This window comes from Capricornis sumatraensis, chromosome 7, assembly GCF_032405125.1.
Source record: "Capricornis sumatraensis isolate serow.1 chromosome 7, serow.2, whole genome shotgun sequence".
NCBI classification, from domain to species: domain Eukaryota; kingdom Metazoa; phylum Chordata; class Mammalia; order Artiodactyla; family Bovidae; genus Capricornis; species Capricornis sumatraensis.
The window spans coordinates 28,770,347-28,794,568 of record NC_091075.1 but is presented as its reverse complement, the minus strand read 5'-3'; the positions used below and the strand labels follow the sequence as shown (position 1 = coordinate 28,794,568).

The following is a 24,222-nucleotide window of genomic DNA, read 5'->3' as shown; positions in this document are numbered from 1 at the left end:
GTATAAAATATTCACTGATATTGAAAAGCTGTTTTTTAAAAAGTAGATTAAAGAATAGTATAAACCATATTATACAATTTAAAACAAACATGAAAGTAACAGAAAGACACACACAGTAACATAGCTCTAGATGGTGTATACCAGCACAGGCCTCTAGGTGATGAAAATACAGGTTATTTCTTTTTCTGTTTTCTGCATTATTTTGTAATCAAAATAAAATGTATGTAACAAAGATATGCATATTGCCCATGTATAATCACCCTTTATTTTCCTACCCAGATCTGAAAATTTCAGCTTAGTAAAGATTGATGGCAGGAGGAGAAGGGGACGACAGAGGATGACGGTTGGATGGCCTCACCGACTCAATGGACATGGGTTTGGGTAAACTCCGGGAGTTGGTGATGGACAGGGAGGCCTGGCGTGTTGCAGTCCATAGGGTCACAAAGAGTCAGACATGACTGAATGGCTGAACTGAAGTTTTAGGAAGGATCTCGACCAGCAATATCAATACGACAGTGGTTTTGCATGGCTCTACATGAGGCCCTTGCCTCTCCAAGCGTGCTCTGCAGAGAACATCCACGTCCCCTGGGAGCCTGCAGAGCCTCAGATTCTCTAGTCCCACTCCAGACCAGCTAAATCAGATCCAGATTATTTTTACTTTTTTTCGTTGTTATTTTTTTGCTCACATCGGACAGCTTGTGGGATGTCAGTTCCCTGACCAGGGATGAACCCAGGCCATGGCAGTGAAAGCTCAGAATCCTATCCACTAGGCCACCAGAGAACTCCCAAATCCGGATGCTTTCAGTTCAGTCGCTCAGTCATGTCCAACTCTTTGCGACCCCATGAATCGCAGCACGCCAGGCTCCAGATACTTTAGACCCAAGTAAATTAAGACCCAGGTCATATATGTGTATAAAGTTTGAGATGCCCCAGTGGCATATTCAAACCGCCTGGAAGCTTTAAAACAGGGATGGGGAGGGGCTGCACGGGGGTTTGTTTAAAGGTCTTGGGTGATCCTAACGGTAACTAGAGCTGAGAACTACCATGGAACACACAAACTCCAACCTCTGCCAGCTTCAGGGCAATGTCCCCTCCTGCCACACGGCGAGCTCCATGCCAGCCCCCAGGTCATAGAAATGTCAGAGGGATGGTGGAACTAGATGGAGGAAAAAGGTGGATTTCGGAACAGGGATAAAATATGGCACTTCCCACGGCCTGCAGAGCTCTAAGACTGTTTGACTTGCCAGTTTGCGAAGTTATGGTCCCTTCTTTAGAAGGCCTGGGGTGTTACAAAAAAACTCACTATTGCCTTCTACAAAATGCTTTGATAGACAAGTCTGATTTTTTTAAAAACAGATTTTTAAATTGTGAATCAGATGGTAGGGGGTTTGTAACTGCAGACACCATCCAGCTTTACCCAAAATTCTACTTTGCATCAGTTACCTCCTCATTCAAACCCATCTCCACAATTACCTACCCAAGTCATTCAGCAAGTTTTTGAGTGCCCGACATGGGCCAGGGACTGGCCACAATTCCTGGACTCTCCGTACCTGAACTTCTCGTGGCTTATCCATGCTTCTCCCCTCTTCTGGAAGCTCCAGGGCCTCCCCATATCCCTAGCAGCACTCACCTCCTCATTCCTGCCCTGGAGTCTCTTCCTTCGCTCTCCCTCAGGGGCCCGGGTCAGGCCTCTCTTCTTCCGCTGGGCCTGCTGCCATTAGTTTGCATTCCTCCCATCTCAGCAGCACTACTTCGGTAAGCTCTTGGTGAAGTCTGTATTTTCCACAAGTATGGTTTTATTTTTTCAGTTTACCTTTCCTCAAAAATGCATGCAGAGTGCTTACAGCAAAGTGCCTGGAACACAGTAAACTTTCAGTGAATGTCACCTTTTATTGCAAGGCTTGGAATAGCACACACACCTGTTAGCTGGCTTGCAGCAGGGGTTGGCGAATTAGTGGGCTGATGGGTCACAAAGTGACAAGACTAAACAAAGCACTGTCGTGGACATCGACTGCTTCATTTATAAGACTTTAATCCATCTCACAAGTTGCATTTAAGATGGTTTACTTCAAAGAAACACATACAGCAGTGTGACCACTTTTAATCATCATGTAATAAAACATTGCTTATGTCTTAAATGTCCCACAAAACACATCAAAGCAATTTTCAAAGAGCTTAAAGCAAATACAGAGAGCAAGTCAGGAAAGGCAGCAATAGATGTTCAGACTCTACTAGTTTCCTAGAAACTGCTGAAGCAAAATGCCACAAAGTAGATGGCTTAAACCATGGAGATTTATTATCTCATAACTCTGGAGGCTAAAAGTCCAAAGTCAAGGTGTTGGCATGACTGGTTCCCTCTGCAGGCTCTGGGGAAGAATCAATTCCATGCCTCTCTCCTGGTTTCTGGTGACTTGTCACCCGTCTTTGGCATTTCTTGCCTTTCAGATGCATCGTCCAATCTCCGCCTTCACGTTCACATGGCATTCTCTTGCGTGCATCTGTGTCCAAATTTCCCATTTATATAAAGACAATAACCTATTGGAGTAGGAACCCACCCAGTATGACCTTATCTTCATTACATCTCCCACATGCTATTTCCAAATGAAGGTCACACTCTGAGGTCCTGAAGCTTAGGGCTTCACATGAATTTTTGGAAGACACGGTTCAATCTGTAACAAACTCCTAAAACACAAGGTACAGTCGGGAACACTCCACCAGACTTCACAGCCCTTAAAACCACCGTTGCAGATTCTCAGATCAAAGGGACCTCCACGTGGTGATCCACAGGGGAGCTTTCAGAGGAAATATTCATACAAGCAATGTCTAATCCTTGTTTCAGGAGTGTTGTTTTGAAGAGGAACTGAGATGCAGATCAGGACCCTGGGGGCCACAGAAATCCCCTGAGTGCCAGTGGGGGTGGGGGTGGGGGTGGGGGAAAGTATAAAAGTTCAGCTCACCTCTCCTCCTTGGTAGGCATTTCAACAGAGGCAGTGCTTCCTGCCTGCAGATTAGCACTTTCAGACCATCGCCTCCCCATCTATAAACTCTGTCTGACTCTAGGCAGCAGGGCAGGGCCCAGCTTCAACCTGTACACATTGCTGCAGCGCCCCCAGAAAGTTTCAGCAGCAATATCAGGACTTAGATGGTGAAGGGAGCTTAACACCTGCTCCCCGACTTTCCAAAGTGAGCTCTGTCATTTTCACGAATGTCAAAGGAATAGAACACCTACCCACTCTCAGCAAGCAACATATGGCTGTACACCCTCAAGTTCTTCCAAAGAGCTAGTGCCTCTGAATAGAGTGCGGTCACTCTTCCAACTTGTCAGGAGTGCTTTTACCTGATCGCCACTAGAGGGCAGGCTATTAAAACGTTGCAAACTAGAGGTTCTGCAAAAGCAAAAGCTAACTCAAGCTGACGAGCTGCACATTTAAAAGGCAGCTTTCTAGCTGGCCCTCTTGCACAGGAATTGCAACTACACAGTCAATGAAGAGCAACAGCATGCAAACTGCTACCTTGTTTGTATGCTACAGTTTGCTTTTTGGAGTAGCTTTACAGAGTGAAGCCCAGGAACTAACCTGCTCTTCCTGCAGCTTTTTGGGAGTTCCTGGAAGTGAAGGGGTAAATTGCATGGCCAGGACAGGTCCTGAGGAGTTTGGTTTGGGTTAAAGGAAATCAACATGGACTCACTCGAGTATCCCTCCCCTTGGAGGCCAAACTTACACAAGAACTACTCAGCATGAAAATCCCCCAAAGGAAGCTGTATTCAATTAACTATTCAATTAACTGTATAAGCTGTATCCCTTAACTAAGTCTTGAAAACTTTAATGTTATAAACTCTTTTGTTGCAAACTCTTCCAAAAAGAAAGGCTCAAGTTTACAGATGGCTTTGGTCCCTAAGCAGTCTGGCCTCCCTTCTCTGACCCCTGCCCCCAACCAGATACACCGGCTTTGTCTGTTGTCATGCCTAGACTTTATCATGTCACCACAATAAGGCCAAGATAGAGTATTTCCAAACACTGCATTTTCCTTCTCATTCAAAGCTTAGGCTTCCTCCTCCTCAGAAGGCATCACAAAGAAACAGCCCCCTGGCCTCCCTGGAGAGAGCTGGCCACCAACCCTGTTGGCCAGTGTTTATGGAGAGGTTCCCAGTCCTTCCTTGGAGGTCTCCACAGGATCTCCCTAGAGGAGGAGGGCTTCGTGGAATAAATGATAAAGGAGCTGGGGAGGGCCTTGCCAGGTCCCTGGGTTAGGGGTTCTCACTGTTCAGCCCACCAGCTTCCCAGGGCTCCGGTCCAAGCCCGCCGGAAACAGGAAACTGTGGAATTAGTGCATCCATGCCTGCTCTCCCCCTACCCCCACCCCCGCCAACCAGCACGCACAAAGCCCGGAGGAGGAAGCAGGCTGCATAAGAAGAAAAAGCCAAGCAACACTTTTCAGCACCCCCTTGAGAAAAGGGTGGCAGGGACCTGGAGCAGGAAGAAAGCTGAAAGAGAAGGAGAGGTTTATTTTTTGTGAGGAAAAAAAAAGGAGAAAGAACAAGGAAAGGTGCTTCATGACATGAAATTCTACTTTTGAATTCCTGCATTCATTAAAAAAAAAAACTGTATTAGATATTTGTAAATCACAGAAGGGAATGCTATTTATGGGCAACTGGTCAAATGAGAGATAAAGACAAATCCAATAATCGTCCTCCAATGTCTATCTCCCAAACTTGGAAGAAACTTCCTATAAATTCTAAGCTTTGTAGACAAAGCATCTTTTTTACTTCTGAGCTGTGACATTTCTCCTTTGTTGGCCCAGAGTTTGCTCTGAACAAAGAGATCCAATTACCTCACATGTATACATAATTTCTACAGCACAGCTAAGAAAACTCAAGAAATATGAATTGGTTATCTCCAGTTACCCCTGATAAATTTCCTCATAGCCATAATAACAAAATAACATTGTCTCAAATATCCAGACAAGTGAGCTACACTGTATCTCAAACAAGTATGGGAACACAGCGTCAAGGTCTGAGAATACTGTATGAACTTTCAATTTTTATTTTATCTTTGAAAAAAGTCTTTAGTAGTGTGCAAGACAGAAGCCTTCTGCAGAGATAGTTCACAATGAAAGGACATTTATCAATACACTGATATTTTAATCTTAAAAACTCAGGTGGGCTTTTAAGAATCCTGCTCAAAGAGACTGCTAGAAATTATTTTCCCATAAAGAGCTTGTGAAGAGCTTATTAAGATTTACCTAGGTCTATGGGTCCTAAATCTTATTGTGTGTTAAATTTTCATGGGAGTTTCTTAAAAAAAATATAAGCTCTGACTCCCACTCCAGGATTGCTAGGAGCAAAGCCTGATCTGTATTCTGCCTGGTCCCCAGGTGATGGTGACCGCAGACAGTGATTTCGGAGACAGATTTCCTACATCCTCAGTTCCGCCCCATCTCTCATTAGTTTGTGTTCAGCAGCACAAAGGGCCTTTCCTTCCCCAGACACAAAATGTTCCCTCTCTCTCTTTTCACTCTGAGAGAACCTGATCAGAGGGGTGCCTTGACAAGTGTCTTTCCCAGACACGGAGCAACAGTTCACCTGGAAACTTGTCAAAAATGCACATTCTCAAGCTCCACCCCAAGACCCACTAAATGAGAAATTCTGGAGATGTGGCAAACCCAGTAATCTGTGTGCTAACAAGCTTTCCAGGAGATTCCAATGCATGCTAATGTGTGATCACCACTGGATTAGAGAATTTCACAACCACAAGAGAGAATGAAGACAGATAGAACTCCATGTAAGGTAGAACCAAGTTTATTAATGACAGCCTTTATTATAACCACTCTCAAGTATATAAAAAAAAAAAGGGTGATTAATTAAAATTTAGAACTCGGACTTGCTGTTTGACCTTTTACTGGATGTGCCAAAGGAAGGGAAGCTGGCCTGATTCTGAATCAACTGGTCAGGTGGAGTTCACTGGAGAATGAATGAGGTAACAAACAAGAGTGCCAACCAGAGGGCTCAAGTCTTCTCCAGGTTGGAATGACAATCAACATGGAATGACAACAGTGGTGGGGACAGAGGTGAAATAAAATTATCTCACAGCCAGAAGATGGAATGAACATCTCTTAACTACACTGAGACACAAAAACACACGTGCAGAGTCATACACACCTTCACTCTGGAGACTAGATTTTCAAAGCATTTTTGTCCTTTCTCTGAGCAGACAGACACGTTCATCAGCCACAGCGATGCAACATGGGGCCACAATGGAAAACCTTGCTAAGTTTCCACAAGCTATGCTAGCTGGCTGCCCAGTTCTGTGTGGGCAAATGTGTCATCTCTGTGAGACATGCCTGCGGTTTTCCCACAGATTAAGATCTGCTCCCCGGGGTTGCTGACATCCTGGTGGACACCAGTTAGGATTGAACTCTGGGGGCAAAACTCGTCCCCACCCCCCACCTGGAGAGGGGACAGGGAGAGTGGCAGTCTCTGCAAGTGTTTCCCACCTTATCACAGAACTCTCAGCCAATCAGCACTCCCCCTTGAGGCGTCTGTGCTTCGTTGCCATGCTGTTGGTGAGTCGGCACTGAGGACACAAGCAGTTCTGGTCTTGCACACTGGGTTTGTTTTTGTTGTTGTTTCATAAAAACAAACAAAAACCAGAAGGAGAAAACCATCAGAAGCTTCTGACTCTGTCAACACCATTTCAGAACTGGGTTTAATTCCATTCCCAGAGAAAGAGGGAGCCTGCAGAAGAGGCCATGACGATCGATCGACATGGTTCAGACACAGGCCACAGACGCCCCTGTGACGCCCCGCTGGTCCCTTCCCAGACGGGGGGGGGGGGGGGGGGGGGCGGGACACACCACTCAAGGCTGCAGACCCATGAAATAAATCCTGACAGAAGAACATTTACAAAGCCTTGTAGGAATAGACGGCATGAAAAGGAGCTGGTGGATTCAGATTCACAGGTCATGCAGAGAGATTATATAAAAAATTAATATTCGAGCTGAGTAAAGAAAAACCTAAAATTTCAGAGAAACTGTATCATAGCTTTCGCTTCTGGAAGACAAAAAAAGGGGGGCCCACAACAAAACAAAACCCTAGAGTATTCCAGAGTTTCAAAGAAAACCCAAAAACTAATTTGGAGGGCTGCAGCATTCACTACCTCTTCATTAACCTCATTTTCTCCTTGGATTTCATTGATAAATAAAGCTCAGGCCTACTTACAGAGAAGATCTGTCCTGCTAGAATTCAGCATCGTGAAATGTGCCAAAGCCCCTGCTCAGCGCGCAAGGAATACACAGCTTCTACGAGGACACACTCCAGGAGAGACCAGATGAGTCCACCCAAGCTCCTTGTCAAATGCAGTCACAAAATGGGAACCCAAAGGCAAGCTGTTCTCTTCCTTGGATGATGGTTGTTAACAGTTCCTTGAAACGTACAGTGAAGGGATGCTGAAAACACACCCCTCCCAGGTAAGGGGCTGACTTTCAGAAAGAACACACTTCCTCAGGCCGTAGCACAGAAGACAGCCTTCCCATCACTGAAGCAGGAACAACTCTTCCACAAACTTAGTACATCTGGCTCCCCCACCCTTCCTTTTTTTTTCATTTGGTAAGTATCCAACCTTCCAGAAATTCATGGCTACAGTAGAGATTCATGGCGCAAAGACTTTCATACTGGTTATTTTTTAATTCTGTCAGTGAGCAGCATTTCCCAGTTTTACCCCCCACCAAAACTAAGTTCTTGGCAGCTCCATCAGTTGGGATTGCGGGATGCCTCTGAGGTCAGAGTCCGTGCAGCATGGGTGTCAGGTGGGCGCACTGGAGGGTCAGGAAGGCTGGGTCTGTCCAGTGTCTGGAAGTGGCTGTGGCAGGCGCTTTACCAGCTAGCCCTGACAGCCTCGATATCACTCACCAGGTTCTGGGCCAGGCAGATTCCGAAGATCTGAGAAAGGGAGGGATGGCGTCAGATGGCGGAAAGTTTAGGCTTTTTCTTTCGGCTACTGAATCTCATTTTTTAAAATACAAATTTATTTAATTGGAGGTTAATTACTTTACAATATTGTATTGGTTTTGCCATACATCAACATGAATCCGCCACAGGTATACACATGTTCCCCATCCTGAACTCCCCTCCCTCCTACCTCCCTGTACCATCCCTCTGGGTCGTCCCAGTGCACCAGCCCCAAGCATCCAGTATCATGCATCGAACCTGGACTGGCGATTCGTTTCTTATATGATATTATGCATGTTTCAATGCCATTCTCCCAAATCATCCCACCCTCTTCCTCTCCCACAGAGTCCAAAAGACTGTTCTACACATCTGTGTCTCTTTTACTGTCTCACATACAGGGTAATCATTGCCATCTTTCTAAATTCCATATATATGCGTTAGTATACTGTATTGGTGTTTTTCTTTCTGGCTTACTTCACTCTGTATAATTGGCTCCAGTTTCATCCACCTCATTAGAACTGATTCAAATGTATTCTTTTTAATGGCTGAGTAATACTCCATTGTGTATATGTACCACAGCTTTCTTATCCATTCGTCTGCTGATGGACATCTAGGTTGCTTCCATGTCCTGGTTATTATAAACAGTGCTGCGATGAACACTGGGGTACACGTGTCTCTTTCAATTCTGGTTTTCTCGGTGTGTATGCCCAGCAGTGGGATCAAAATTGAGATAGAATTCACATCCCACAGAATTCACCCTTTTAAAGTGTACAATGTAGTGATTCTCAGTACATTCATGAAAATGTGCGACCATCACCACACTATCTGAATCCAGAACACTTTCATTACCCCCCAAAGGAATTCTGTACCCTGGGACAGTCAGCCCACCATCCCCCTCATCCTGAAGTCCTAGAAATCACTATTTTCTGTCTCTGTGGATCTGCTTATTTTGGACATATAAATAGAATCCTATAATACACAGCCTTTCTGTTGGTCTGCTTTCATGGAGTGAAATGTCTTCAAAGTTCATCCATGTTGCAACAGTAGCTTGATTCTTTTGATGGCTGAATAATATTCCATTATATGGACAAACTTCATTTTGTTTATCCATTCATCAGATGATGGACATGTGGATGGTTTCCACTTTTCGGCTATTGCAAATAATGCTGCTATGAACACCGATGTACAAGTTTTTGGGTAAACATGCTTTCAGTACTTTGGGGCACATACCTAGGAGCCGAATTGCTGAGTCATATGGTTACTCTAATTTTCTCATGAACTAGCAAATTGTTTTCCAAAGATATTGTGTCCATTTCATTCCCTTTAGTGATGTTTGAGGGTTCCAATTTCTCTACATCCTAACCAGTTCTTATTAATGTCTGTCTTTATCATAGCCAACCTAATATGTGTGCAGTGGTATCTCATTGTGGTTCTGAATTTCTCTAATAATTAACGATGTCATTACAAAGAGCTAATGTGTATCTTCTTCAGAGTAATGTCTGTTCAAATCCTTTGCTCACCTTTAAATTGGCTTTGTCTTTTTTTTTTTTTTAATAGTTGAGTTGTTCTTTATATATTCAATACACAGGACCCTGAACAGATGTACTGATATGCAAAATTTTTTTCTCCCATTTTGTGGGCTTTCTTTTCACTTTCTTAATTGTATCCTTTTCAGCACAGAAGTTTTTAATTTTGATGAAGTCCAATTTATCCACTCTTTTTGGTTGCTTGTGCTTTTAGCATCATATCTAAGAAAATACTTGTCTAATTCAAGATCACAAAGATTTACACCTATACTTTCTTCTAAAACTTTTATAGCTTTACCTTTTACATTTAGGTATTTGATCAGTTCTCAGTTAATTTTTACATGTGATTAGGGATCCAAATGCAGTCTTTTGTATAAACAGCCCAGCACCATTTGCTGAAAAGACCATTCTTTCCCCATTGAATGGTCTTGGTTGCCTGGTCAAAAAAAGTCAGCTGACCATAGACTAGAGGGTTTTTTGGAACTTTCAGTTCCATTCCACTAAACTATATGTCCAACCATACGCCAGTATACACTATCTTGATTACTGTAGCTCTGACATAAGTTTTTAATTGGGAAGTATGAGTTCTCCAACCTTGTACTTTTTAAAGTGTGCTTTGTTATTCTGGGTCCCTTGAATTTCCATATGAATTGTAGGATCAGCTTGGCCCTTTCTGCAAATAAGCCAGTTGTCATTTTGGCAGAGGCCGCACTGAATCTTGTAGATCAACTTGGAGAGTGCTGCCACCTTAACAATATTAAATCTTCCAATCGGTGACAATGGATGACGTTCCATTTATTCAGGTCTTCTTTAATTTCTTTCAATCATTGTGCCTCATCTGTGGCCTTCTCTGTTGAAAGTATCACATCTCCACAAAAAGAAAAGCCCAGTTCTTGGGGCTTCCCAGGAGGAAAAGTGGGTGCTCCCTTTCCTTCCCAGCACTTTGGAAAGATGATCCAGAGAGAGACAGGAGCACAGAGTGTCTGAGAAACTCCAAAAAGCCTTAGCCTGGGCCACTGGGCAAGGCTCTCCATCTGACCATTCCTGTCTGATCAGCTGTCACAATGCCACATCACTAACCCCATGGAAATGCTGGAAAGCCAGCAGGCAATTAGTGACCCCAGCAATTTTTCCATCTTGAAAAGGAAGAAAGGTTCCCTAAAGTCTTTCAGGATAGTAGCATCTAACATCACAGCCTTAACAAAATACAAACCAAATAGAGTTGAGGTTTGTTCCCCAGGCCTCCAAGGTGTCTTAACAACTGTGACATGGAGGGACTAAAGCAAAGCCTCTGTCCTGGTGAGGGCTCTCCCAGGGCACCATCTCCCGGGACAGCCACCTTACCTGCAGCAAGGCAATGCCTATGAAAATGCCAGCCACAATGGTTAGGTTGTCCTGCAACCACTTCTCAAACTGGGGCACACAGCCTTTCGTGTAGATTACAATCTGCTGATCAACTTCCTTCACAGGGGAAAGGAGAGCACAGCGTCACCACGCGAATTAAAAAGCTCCTCCAACACCCTTCGTGCTAAGTGACAAGATGGGATTCCACTTACTGGTTTTTGCCTGGCATCATAGCCACACTGAGTGTTGATGACATCTTCCTGGTGGAGAAAAGAAAGAGAAAACTGAAATTCACTCTTGTCAGACAGAAAGTCCATCCACAGTCAGCAGACGATCCCTGCTAAATGTTGGTTACAAAATGTTTATTTGGGCACACAGATGTCCCAGGTACCATGTTAAACACTTTCACAGAAAATTCCATAGAATTATTATAACCATCCTCAGGAGGTATTAAATATTCCTTCCTTTCCAAATGAGGAAAACTGAGACTCAGGAAATATCAGAAAGACTAGCAATTCCATTATGTGGGAGTCTCTGAACTCAAAGTTGATAACCTCAAGAAGCTTATGGGTTTAGGGAACTGGAGACAGACAAAAACCACGGTTAAAAGTTTCTTCTAGTGACTTTCATAATGATTGTCTCCATTTATGCTCTCCAGTGGGGAATTCTATTTTTGAATCTATATACTAGTATACTTGCTTCTCTGGTGGCTCAGACAGTAAAGAATCTACCTGCAATGCAGGAGACCAAGGGTTGATCCCTGAGACAGGAAGATTCCCTGGAGAAGGGAATGCCAGCTCACTCCATTGTTCCAGGCTATTCTTGCCGGGAAAATTCCATGGACAGAGAAGCTTGGCGGGCTACAGTCCATGGGGTCACAAGTGTCAAACATGACCAAGTGTCTAAGATACAATACATACACTTTTGTATTGTTTAAATGGTTTTTCCACGAGAACAAGTAATTCTGATAATTAAAAGCAACGCCCTGACCACACGTGTGTGGATAGGCGCTCCGACACCTCACAGGCCTGAGAAGAGACGTGGGTTCTGCCGTTTCAGGTTTGTTTATGCGTCTCCTCTGCAGGGCATGCGGTGGATTTTACTAGCTTAGCATTTATGGAATGAGACATCTCGTCCCAAAGGATCTGCAACTGAAAGGTGGGGGTGGCATCTTCTGAAAATCTTCAGAATTCTGCTGGAATATTCACTCAGGGCAGAGGCAGGAGACAGACAGAGTGTAGCTGTGCCTGCTGCCTGGGTGGGTGGGTGCCCTGGGCTCTGTGCTGGGCACGCTCTTGCCTCCCAGTCCTCCCAGGGGAAAGGAGAAGTGAGCTGGTGAGCAAGGTTGGCTTTCCAGGGGAGGTCCCAGAGCCCAGTCCTCACCGATTCTCAGTCTCCTTCAGACAAAGAGAACAGCCCAAGCTGAGCTTAGGGAAGTTCTCCTTTGCTACCTGAGACCACTGTCCCCTTCTCTCTCTTTTTTCATTTTTTAAATTGAAGGATAGTTGATTTACAATATTATATTAGCTTCAGGGGCATAGCATAATGATTCAGTGTTTTTACAGATGAACAACGGCCCCTTTTAAAGAGCCCCGCACCACCCACCTTGCAGGCGAGAACCAGCCACTGAAATCAGCACCCACGTGGCCCTGTCCCTTGTAGGGAAGCGTGTGTCTGGGGGAAGACACCGGGGGGTTGACCGGTCAGAGAGAGGCTGAGGAGCAAGGAAAGGCCAAGGGCACCTTCTCTCTCACATTTACTGTTCTAACCTTCAATTCTGGCTTTTATATACAGCTGGGGACCTGCACTTTAAGCCATACTATGTATCAGACTTCCCTGATGGCTCAGACAAAAGAATCTGCCTGCAATGAGGGAGGTCTGGGTTCGATCCCTGGGTTGGGGAGATCTCCTGGGGAAGGGAATGGCAACCCAACTCCAGTATTCTTGCCTGGAGAATTCCATGGACCGAGGAGCCTGGCAGGCTACAGTCCATGGGGTTGCAGAGTCTGACTAGACTGAGACACATTCACTATACCAGACAAATAATTTGACTCAAAATACAATCAAACCCACAGTAAAGAGGGTGGCTTGTGGACAGGGTTTATAATTTTTCCTAAAATACAAACTGCAGTGACTGTCACCGTTCTGGCCAAGAGGGTGGGCAGCCACAGTCTTCCTGCAGTGGTCTCGTGCTGGCTTGTCTTAGACCACTCTCCTATTCCTAGGACTGCTTCAGAGCTGAGTCAGCAAGAAAAGGGTTGCTAACCCCAAGCAACGCAGTGCTTCCGTACAAGCCCATTCTTCTCATGAGGAAGGAATACAGGCAATATGGGCAGCTGCCTGAGTTTAGGCTCGGCCCCATCGCTCGCCAGCAGTGTGAGCCTGGGGAAGCTACTTAAACTCCATGGGCCTTGATTTCACCTGAAAAGGGAAGATAATGGTAGTATCTGCCAGCGGGAAGGTTCCAAAGTGAAATGAACCAACACGCACACAGGCTTAGAACAGGAACCAGCATGCACCGCTAAATTAATGTTGGGCATGAGTCGAACATGACTGAGCTGCTAACATATATATATATATGATTACTCCTACTGAGATGATCTGAGCTCTAACGCCCCACCCCCTGCAAGAGGAGCTACAATTAGGAATAGGTGGGTCAGAAGAGGTTTCCAGAAAAAAAAGAAACCGCTCATCCCACACACACTGTCGATGTGATGCGCGGCCAGTGGGTTTCTGGCAGTCACTTACCGCGGGGTCTTTAGTACAGCAGGAGAAGGGCACGCCGCATCGCTCTCGACTTGCATTGGAATCTGTGCAATTGAAGTAAATATTTAGGTTCCAATCATCAGCTCCAAAAGCCCCACAGCACTGCCACTAGAGCAAACAGGAGAGAATTAGAACATCTCAACTTGGCGGCGACCAGGTGCCTATGCTCCACCTGGCAGAATGACCCATACCCAGCTTCTGCCAGCTCTAACCTCTCTGGCCCAGAATTTTACTTTTAAACCAAGATGAACCTAAAGGGCCACCGTAAAAGCTTCTGAGTTAAGGCTGAAGGTGTGTAGTAAGTCTGTGCTGGTGATGATCAAAAAAGCCACGGGGCCCATGGTGGGAGGTGGAGGAAGGGCAGGGAAGGATTGTACAAGCAGGGCCCAGTCACAGCAAAGTCTGTTTGGTTCAAGTCCATGAAGGAACACTCTAGAAGGACAGCAAGCATCAGCAGTGTCTGAAGGAGGCAACTGGGGTTGTGGTAGGAGATCCATGGGTTTACTTCTTTTTAAAATTTCCATCTCTATACAGTTTTTATCTATTTTACTGAGATAGAACTGACATACAATAAAATGCACATATTTAAAGTGTATAACTTGGTACGTTTTCACATACTTATACATCATAAAAGCATCATTGCAAGCAAGATAGTGAACATATCCATTACCACCCCCCAAGTTTGAAAGGCATACTTTTTATTCTGCATCTCTTTCTATTCTGAATTTTTAAAAACAAGAGCATGGATTTAGATTTTCAACCTAAAAACTGCAATCAGTTAAAATATAATAAAACAAGCTGTTAAATTCAGTGAGTCTTAAGGCTAGATTTCAGGGTGGCTCCATCAAAAGCCCCTTTGACACTCCCCCATGCTGGCCCAGTCCGACTTCTCTGAGTTAAATAAACATCAAGCCTTGACCATCGTAAGGGTTTCAAGATCAATAGCTACTTCAAAGTATTAAAATCCAAGAGAGAAAAGTGAAATCACATGAAATAACAGAATTCCAATATAAAGCAGACAGCATCTCAAGAGAACGTGTATCCGCATGTTCTTCCAGCTCATTGGATCCTCCGAAGGCTTGGGTTGTACATCTCCAGTTGGCCTACAAAGCTCCATCAGATCTGTCATGCAAACTAGTCAGCAATAATACTTGGCAAGGTGTGAGCTTGCATCCATTATGACCCAACAAAACAGTCAAGTCTGCTGAGGAAATGAATCAGGGCTTAATTTCACACCTGAGGGACAGCAGGCTCCAGGACAGTCATTGCATCATAAAACAAAACCAGCACAATTCAGCTCACTTCTGAGTGCCTGTCAGGGCAGGGGGCCTCCCCCACGGCAAGCGCCAACACAGCCCTCTCCTCCCTTTATCAAAGGGATCCAGCTCACTCTGGAAAACCAGCCAGCCAAGAGACAGCCACTGGCCCACTGAGTTTCTGTCTGGCCTCCAGTTCCGCCACATACACGACACATACACGAATGTCAATGGACACAGCTGATCAGGTCTGCTCCCCCATCTAGCTTTTCAGTGCATGCAGATAAAGGCTGTCAGTTTGCAGGACAATAACACCTGAAGCCTAATACAAACCCGTGTACCTCTTATTAGTGTCAGAATGTCCCCATGAGTTAAACAGTGGCTACTATTATTTCCATTTTACTCTTAGGGAAACAGCTCAAGGTCCTGTTAGCCCAAGGTCCCTTAGCTGATGCGATTTTGGCACTTGCTGTGTGTCTTCTGGTTCCCTGTTTATACCATGTTGCATTTTGAGTGGAACAGGGCACCTGCCGCCTCATTTGCACCGCAGAGGCCAATGTCCCACAGACACGTTGAGAAACTAGAATGGGGGGCAGCTCTACTCTATAGATTACTCACTCGTGACAAGTCACCACGGCTTAGAAGTTTCTCAGTTTTCAGTTTCAGGTATTTGGATAAGCATAATTTTAGGATAAATATTCTATTGCTAAGTACATTATTATGAGATATGAAGCATGGAGAATGACCAGAAAGGGGACCAAGAAAAGAAAAAATCCACATTTAACCTCCCCTCCGCCAAAAAAGAGGGTAAACCTATAGCAAAACAAGAGTCTTCAAATGTTGACAGGAGTGAGCACCCTTGATGATAGCCTCTTTGCCTAAGAGTTTTCTCCTCTGTTCTTAGTAGAAACTGAGATAAGTGAAAAATCAGACATTTCCCATTAGAATACAAATCATGTAAGTTATCCAGCAAGTTAGAAAACAAGCGAACAAATGAAAAAAAACATGCAGAAGAGTCAGAGGTAGGTTGCAACTGGCAGACGCAGAAGCCAGGAGGAACATTCATCGGGTTCATCCTTCCAAGAAGGCTTTCAACCTGAAAATAAGCCACATTTAAACTTACATATTCCTGGGTGAAGTCTATGAGGTTCTGCAAATCTATGTCATCCCTGTATGCTCTGATGTTGTTGTTTATAAAGAAATACAGCTGGTCTTTGATCCAGTCTTTGAAAACAAATGCCAGAACCCCAGCAGTGAGCTCCAGGAAGAAAATAATTCCCAGGAACACAGAAAACTAAAACAAAAGACACAGAGAGAACAGTTATAAGTGCTATTTTTGGTCATATATAGTTAAATGGTTTCTTCTAAAAAGGTTTGTAATTATACTGGGTTATTACCCATGCCCAAAGCAGATAACCTTCAATTTCTTAAGATTCATTAATAGAGTATTACACTCCAAAAAAGAAGTTCTAAAAATCATTTCATAATCATATTTTAGGGGCTCTGGTGTTCCATTTTGGTAATTAACCAACAAAGCCCATAAGCAAACATGGATAATAGGAATTTCTCATTAGACCCACATTAACGCCTAATGAGTTTCTCCTGATTAATGCACTTGTCAGATGCTTAAACAATGACCTGCCCCTACCTCTGGTAAGCTTTTGTAATGTTGAAAGATAAATTATCCCAATTTTTTAAAGACTGTCTGTCATTTGCTACTGTGGCCTTGATTCTGGATGCAATATATTCCTTTTCTGGATTCAGGACACCATTTTTGTAAATCCCCTTTGCACCTGCTACACAGGGTAAAAGAGGAGATGTGTTCATCTTAGATGAAGAGGTCAAAGAGGAAGTTGGTGGGGAGCAGGGGGTGGGGAGGAGGTAAGCTGTGACACGAACAAAATTTCCCATCATGAAAATAAAATGAAACCACTGGTTTGAGCACTTTCCTGGGAATGCAAGCCATGCCAGCCTTCCCTTGTGAAGCACCAGGCTCGTGATATTTTAAATAACATCAACACACAGCCAGAGGAAGACTTCCGGCTGACGTAGACAATAAGAATTTAAGAGGAAGGCTGGAGACCACAGGATACACGGTCATTGCCCATAAATCTGGAGAAATTTCCCTTTCATCTAAAACACCCAGAAGTGCCTCATCTTAGTCATATCTACATCCCGCTCACGCCCATGCTTCTTTCCGCCTCCTCCCACCCCCACATTCTCACCCTTTGCAAACTATTTCACTCAAACGGATTATGAGAAATGAAGCTGTAAAGGACCAGAGGGTAAACTTCTGGTGACAAGGAAAGAGAGGGTAACACTGGGGCCACCCGTTCTGCTGGGCTCCTGCCACTCACTGAGTGGCTAAGGGGCAAAGGCGCGAAAGCTGCCGCTGTGTCTACATTCAGCGAGCCGACAGCAAGGCGCTCAGGAGAGGAAAACACACTGGCGAGGGGTGCAAAGAAAGTGTCGTAATTTGCTTACAAAAATTAAAAAAAAAATGCTTTTTTAAATTTAACAAACATCTACTGAATGGCCCCCAAGAGCGCAGGCCCTGGCCTGGGTGGGCCTTGCAGAGTCAAGGGCAGGTAGGACCACAGCCCTGCCCCCAAAGAGCCCACAGTCTTCTGTGATTGGGGCTGGGGGTCGCAGAGGACCGTGGGGCCAGGTCTTTCCACATTAGACAGTGTTTGTCCAAAATGCTTGGAGGAGGGGCAAGAGGGAGGGGACGGAGGGTTTCGAAGGAAGAAAGAAGGGCCTGCCAGAGTCTAGGACACCACGGTTTAGGCCACAGTTCTAGACCTTCTAGCTCAGCCCCTCAGGTTCCACAGAGCTCCTGGCTATCGGTCCTTGGTGAGTTCACCAGAAAAGGAATCTAAACAGCTCTTAACAGTCGTCAGCAGTACCAATAATTTCCAAGTAAGCTTTCCTCAATCTAGAAAAAAGAGAGGAAAAAAATCCTATCCCTTTTTCACACAGTGCCTACCCCACCACATAAAACGACTCCCTCCTTTATCAGAGAGTACTCTACACATGTAAATATAACAGATAACACACTGTAGGAATGAGAAAAACCATAGCTGGTGCACAGGTGTGTACAGGCAAACCAGAGGCCATGCAAAGGTATTAATCAGATGTCTGTCCTTGCCTCCATCATAGAGGTAAGCTCACTTTCCAGTCACTCTGGTATGTTTTCCCATAATGAATCATATCGTACATAATCAGAAATTGAGTCCAAATAAAATTCTCAAGTATTTGGCAGAAATCTGCCTCCCTCGGATGCCGTGAGCTAATTTCCCCCATTTCCTCTGGGGCAGAGACTGACGCACAGGCTTCATCTCAGGGCCTCAGTCAACCAGGAAGCTCCATTCCCAGCTCCTGGATTTCCCTCAGCAGTTCTCTTAGCCTTCTGGCATCCAACCTTTGAGGCTGTTTGGAGCTGTGTTGACATTTACTTCCTACTTCTGTCACAGCTCCTGCTCAAAGCATATTCTAGGCCAGTTTTGATTGTACTAAGTGGAGAGAGAGGGCATTTAAAATATTCTCCAAGTCTTAAAAAAAAAACAAAACAAAACAAGAAGCAACACAATTCTCTTCATTTTCAATGTGGGACTTCGTAAATTAAGATGCTAATCTACAGAAATGTATGTATTTATGTCTGTTCAGTTAACTCTGGTATATTCAACTACAAAAATCATCACATCTACTAAAGATACTACCCTTATAAACTAAACCATATGCAAGTAAATCACATTAAAGGGGAAAAGGAGACGAACACTGATAAAACAGTGGCCAGCAGTGAGTATGATCCGAGGCCACTGAGGCTATAGAAAAGCTGAGTGAGGTGAGCTCAAACATTTAGAAATATCTCATGTCAAGAAGACTGGTGGGTTGGTAGGTCACAATCAGGGACAAAGCTCTCCTGAGGACTCCAGATATCAAGACTAGGTGGGGAATAAAGTGTGTGTGTGTGTGTATGTAAAACTATTTGCAACATGTGGTTGTGCTGTGATTAGTCGCTCAGTTCACGTCTGACTTGTCTGTGACCCCATGGATTGTAGCCCGCCAGGTCCTTCTGTCCACAGGGATTCTCCAGGCAAGAATACTAGAGTGGGTTGCCATTTCCTTCTCCAGTGGATCTTCCCAACCCAGGGATTGAACCCAGCTCTCTCGCATTGCAGGAATAGTCTTTACTTGCAACACAGACCTACATATTAAGAACAGAGAACCAAGCGCTCATTAAATTGTACACAGGACCAAGCAATCCTTGCTTTTCCCTGTTAGCATGAGTTATATTAACTTTCAAGTTAAACAGCCTCCAGAACCTTGTCTGAGGCAGAGGCGCTGAAATTCAAAAAGAGTTAGCCTGGGGGCACAGATGATGAAACTGAGTCTGCTTTTCTTAGGGAAATTCAAGAAAAGATGCCAGAGGCGAGGTGGTGAAATTGCTAAGATGGGAGTCTCAGGCAGCATGGCTGTTGGGACCAGCTCCAGCTGATGCTCTTGTTTTAGGTGAGCATGTCCCTAGACGATGCTGCGTCAGCAGACGGAGAGGAGGAGCCCAGGGACAGCGGCTGCAACACCAGTGCAGATCTCTCCAAGTCCCACAGTCTCCCCTCATCATGGAAAGGTGTTTTTTTTTGTTTTTTTTTTTTGTTTTTTTTTTTAATTTAAATTCATTTTTCTGTTCTTGGAGCGGGACGTGGATGCTGTTGTGCCATAAGACAGACACCCACCAGAATGCCAAGCTCCGGATAGACAGGTACACTTCTGACCACTGACTACATCTACCAAACTGACTTCAGAGACACACAGGGAAGCACATGCCATTTTGATCTCCTATGGAAGAAATCTCCAAAGGAAGAGGCTTTTCCTTTCCATTCTTGACTTTTAATACTTACCTACCCCTGAGTCAAATTCCTCCAAAAATATTCATGCTAACAGATCACACCAAATATCCTATAAGTGATCGAAAAGTTATGCTGGTCACACAAAGGCGGCCTTTGCACTAGCAGAGAACACAGGAAGTGTGTGTTTACTGTTTCTCTACAGTCACCAGAACCTACTGTTTCACAGATTTAATCTGGACAGGTCACAGCCACTGTGCTTATGTCTGGCTTCTCTGAACCGACCACCTGAAAGTCAGTCAGCTTTCTACTGACTATGTGCTTAAAAGAGGGGGCAAAAATCACCCAAAAGAAGAAAACTAGATACGTATACAGGCCTACTTTAGTCCTAAAGCTACTTTCAGGGCTGGACTGCAAACTTGTGATATCTATGTACAAAACCTCCATGGTGGTGCTGATGTTACTAAGGAGCCACGGGTAGAGGGAGCTTCCCAGGTGGTGCTAGTGATAAAGAACCCACCCACCAATGCAAGAGACATAAGAGACATGGGTTCAACCTCTGGGTCCAGAAAATCCCCTGGAGAAGGGCATGGCAACCCACTCACAGTATTCTTGCCTGGAGAATCCCATGGACAGAGGAGCCTGGAGGCTACAGTCCACAGGGTTGCAAAGAGTCAAACACAGCTTAGTAACTTAGCACACAGGCACATGGGTAGAGGAGGGTGGTGCTGGGCATCCAAAGTGCTCTCCTAAAAGAGAAGCATTACCCAGGCCACAGTATTCCCAGTGCCTTTGGTTGTGGCTCACTCCTGCCTCGACAGGGTGTCCTCCTGATGTGAGATGAGGGTCTGGCTCTCGGTGTGTAAGTGGAGTACAATACTTACAAACTTGAGAAGGAAAGTGTTTTCTCGCAGAGCTCCAATGCACCCAGCAAATCCCAGGATGAACATCACTCCTCCCACCACGAGGAAGAGCCAAACCGGGTCAAAGCCGCCGAGGTCGGTGATGGAAGAGATGTTGGACAGAACTCCCTGTTGGACAGACACACAACAGGGCATCAGGAGGCAGGGTCAGTTTTCCAGTATGAAAAAATGATTGCCGTGGTCTCTCTCTGCCCCACCCCAGGAAAACCTTCACAGGGGATCTGATCACATCACATCACGTCAAGAAACACTACAAAATAGAGAAAAGAAAAGAAAAAGAGAAGAAAAACTACTTTCTTTCCAAGGTCTAGATGGGTTCATATTTTTGATAAAACTATATAAAGCGAAGACATGATCCCAAGAAACTGTCACTAGACCCTGTATAGAAAAGATACAGTTGTTACCTTTGCTTTCCGTATCTCCAAATACAAGTGATCTTGAGTAAAAACCAGATGTGTACGAAAAACACCTTTCAACACCCAAAAGGAGTCATCCTTAAAGCCCTGGGGCATGCAGCTGCCAGACCAGAGCCAGCTCCGAGCTCTTGGCATTTCTCAGGAAAATAAGGGTAGAGCCACAGTCTTAAGGCTAACATGGCAGCCAGCTCCAGCCCCAAGACTCTAAAAGTTTTCCAGGGAAAAACTCACCTCAGGCCTAACTTGAACTTTCAGGAGATCCCATCAAGCTCATATCCCCAAAGCCCACTTGAGTGATTTGTACTGATAGGCTGCCCATGTTGAGTTACTAGGGTATTTCCTTACTCCCCCTTTTTTAAGGACTGGGATTTAAATGACTTACAAATCAGAGGTTATTCCCCAGCTTGCAACCTGTTTATTCTCCTGCCAAAAGAACCCAGAGTAATTTCATGTCTCCACAAATAATACCACTTCTTTACTGAAGTCTTTTCTTCCTTAAGTGTGATATCACATCAAATACCACCCAGAATCTATGTTAGAAATTATATGAGATTTTTTTTCTTTATAATGGAAGGTATATATTTAATATTCATTCTTACAGAGGCCAGCTACTGTTATTTTGAAACTGTGGAAGTCTATGAGTCTTAAATATCCAATATCATCAATATTTTTTTCTTATTAAATTTGTTTTGAGCTCTCAAAATACCCCCAGAGTACCATGATATAGTTTGCTATAAAGCCTTTAAAATTAAACAATTTGTTTTCAAAGCATTCCCAACAACCTGGAAGAATAGGAAGCAATCATCTCCTTTTATACTTGAAGAAAATGGAAACAGAGAGGTCTGGTGGCTTGCTGAAGGTCTCACAGCTATTGATTTTTTAGAACCAGAACAGGATACCTACTTCAATAATCCTTGTCTACCAAATGGAAGCTATGTATTTGCTTCCCAGCACTTCTCAGTCAGCACTAATCAACACTGGAGTTTAGGGTTTTGATGTTTTAACCCATTTTAAAGTTGCAGCAACATTGAACAAGAGAATTTGTAAGGTTTTTGTTTCTTGGGGGGGTGGGGGTGGGCAGGGATCACCTTAAGGACAATAATAGAATGTAATAATAGTACACATGAGGCATAAAGGACTCTTCCAATGTTCAATTAAACCTTATGAAAAAGACCAGAGTTTAAATAAAGTCTCAAATGAAGGGCTGAGAGATTATTAAACACTTAGGAATGTAGGGTGTATTCACTAATGTCTGGGGTGACATCATACAAGGCAACCACACCCTTCATGAAACTGCATAGACCAATGGTTTGATCCAATCTTGTGTTTCTTAGAGTTCCAAGTTCTGACCTGTGAGTACTCCACAGGGAAAAAGGAAAACACAGAAATACCATAACCAATTGTCCACCCACACAAACGATGCTGAGAGGGGAAAAAAACTGCTAGAGAAGTCAGACAAAATCTAAGTGACAGTAAGTGGTGAGGGTCACGCAATGGGGAGAAATCAACCTCTCCCCTCAAAATGCCTATGAACTTAAGTGTTAATACTTCAGGTCCTGATGTTTCAGACCTACTCAGCCAGGAGAGGAGAGGGCTTTCGGGCTATGTGATGACATTCTTACACTTTATAAAGTCAACTTAATTATGGGAGAAGTAGATTCAATTTACCTGGCACCAAGACTAGAAGAGACAGGAAGAGATGTCAGTTCCAGCATAAAGAGACCTTTCTAATGCCAGCAGGTCTCCAGTCATGGGCTGGAGAAGGCTGTTGAGAAACCAGGGCTTCCCTTCATGGGGGTATTTCCCCTCATGGGGGAGTCAAAGCTGGGAACCTCCGTCAGCAGGACTCCAGGAGGGATTCTCAAGTGAAGGGGAAATAGGGACTTACTGGCCTTTAGGTTCCTTCCAACTTTAAGACCATTCTATGATTTCATCCATGTTTAATGGGCTTGTTGTTTGTGATTCACACCAGAGTCTGAGCAAAGATCAGATTGTTCCCAAACACTCTTTGGTGATCCATGGCTGTTCACAAAGAGCTTCGTGGATAACAAGGACAGTTATCTGGGGAATTCAGCCAAACAAGCAACCCAACACACACATATACACATACACATACCTGGGCCTGAAATACCAAGACATTCCTTCCCTTAAAGGCAAAAAAAAGTGCGATCCCAACTGTCAGTGGATTCCTGGGGCACTGTCCTCTCTGGGTTTAATTTGGAATATGAGAATTTGGCTTCTCAGACAAACTCATTTCCATACTTTTAGATTCCCCAGGGGAATCTAAAAAAATCTAAAAACTGCAGGGGCAGTTTTAATTGAGAGGCCTTCAACTGTTTCCATGGAAACAACAATCATTTGGGGCCCGAGCTGGACTGCAGATCCTACTCATTTAATCCTACATTGTGGCAAAAGACAGGGCTGGAGCCAGATACTGAGAGTGCGGACGAAATAAAATTCTGCAAAGGACAGAAAAGACGACCAAGAACTTTATTTTTAATGAATTCCAGGTAGTTATCTGTTGGAAACCGACTCAAATCTTAAAACACAAAGTGCGGCAGTCAATGCCCAGTTTTCTTTTCCTTAGGATTAGGATGGCTTACCTGAATGGAGATAAGTAAAAAAGACTTTTTCACCTGTGCAATGCCTCCAAATAGTCACTAAAGAGCAGTCGCACCGCTTCTAATGACACAGAGCAACCGAAGGGGAGCTGATCTTAATCGTGGCCACAAAGGCCGAGGATTACAGAAATGATGGGCCGCGTACAGCTCAGCCTCCCGCTGTCTTAAAGACGGGGTCTTTCCCTGGACTTTTTGATTGTGTTAAGCTCAATTTGACAAATGAGTAAGAAGTGCTAGAACATGCCAGCTGAAGAATAATTATAATTCAAGCTTGTAGTTAACAAGCTGCCGGAAGGGAAAAAAAAAAATCTAAGATTACAGTTAAGTCAGCCAAGGGATTTAAAATAGACATTCAGATTCGTGGTAAATCCTCAGGAATGTGCAAGCCCGCCGGCAGCAGACACCTAGGCTTCGAGGAACCTAGAAGAGGGCACCGCCCTGTTCTTCTGGGAACAGGGCCTCCTTCTCCTTGTAAAGGTTCACTCTTCCCAAACCCACTCCATGAGCTACTCAAGAGTTCTCTGGGTGAGAGAAAGCCTGAAATTCCCCTTTCTCAACCCCAGGATTTAGAATAAATA

The 24,222-nt window shown here is 44.3% G+C and overlaps 1 protein-coding gene across 1 annotated transcript in view; it reads right to left on the bottom strand.

The window, feature by feature from the left end:
* Positions 1 to 7,420: 7,420 nt before the first annotated feature.
* The window catches only part of TSPAN5 (tetraspanin 5), a 180,893-nt gene continuing 164,091 nt past the window's right edge, over positions 7,421 to 24,222 (bottom strand). Inside the window, exons 3-8 of the mRNA XM_068975215.1 lie at positions 20,569 to 20,715; positions 15,961 to 16,131; positions 13,564 to 13,689; positions 11,028 to 11,075; positions 10,816 to 10,932; positions 7,421 to 7,936 (exon numbers count right to left, since the gene is read on the bottom strand). Of these exons, the coding sequence (XP_068831316.1) occupies positions 7,871 to 7,936; positions 10,816 to 10,932; positions 11,028 to 11,075; positions 13,564 to 13,689; positions 15,961 to 16,131; positions 20,569 to 20,715 (675 nt within the window). The 3' untranslated portion in view covers positions 7,421 to 7,870. The remainder of the gene's footprint in view (positions 7,937 to 10,815; positions 10,933 to 11,027; positions 11,076 to 13,563; positions 13,690 to 15,960; positions 16,132 to 20,568; positions 20,716 to 24,222) is intronic.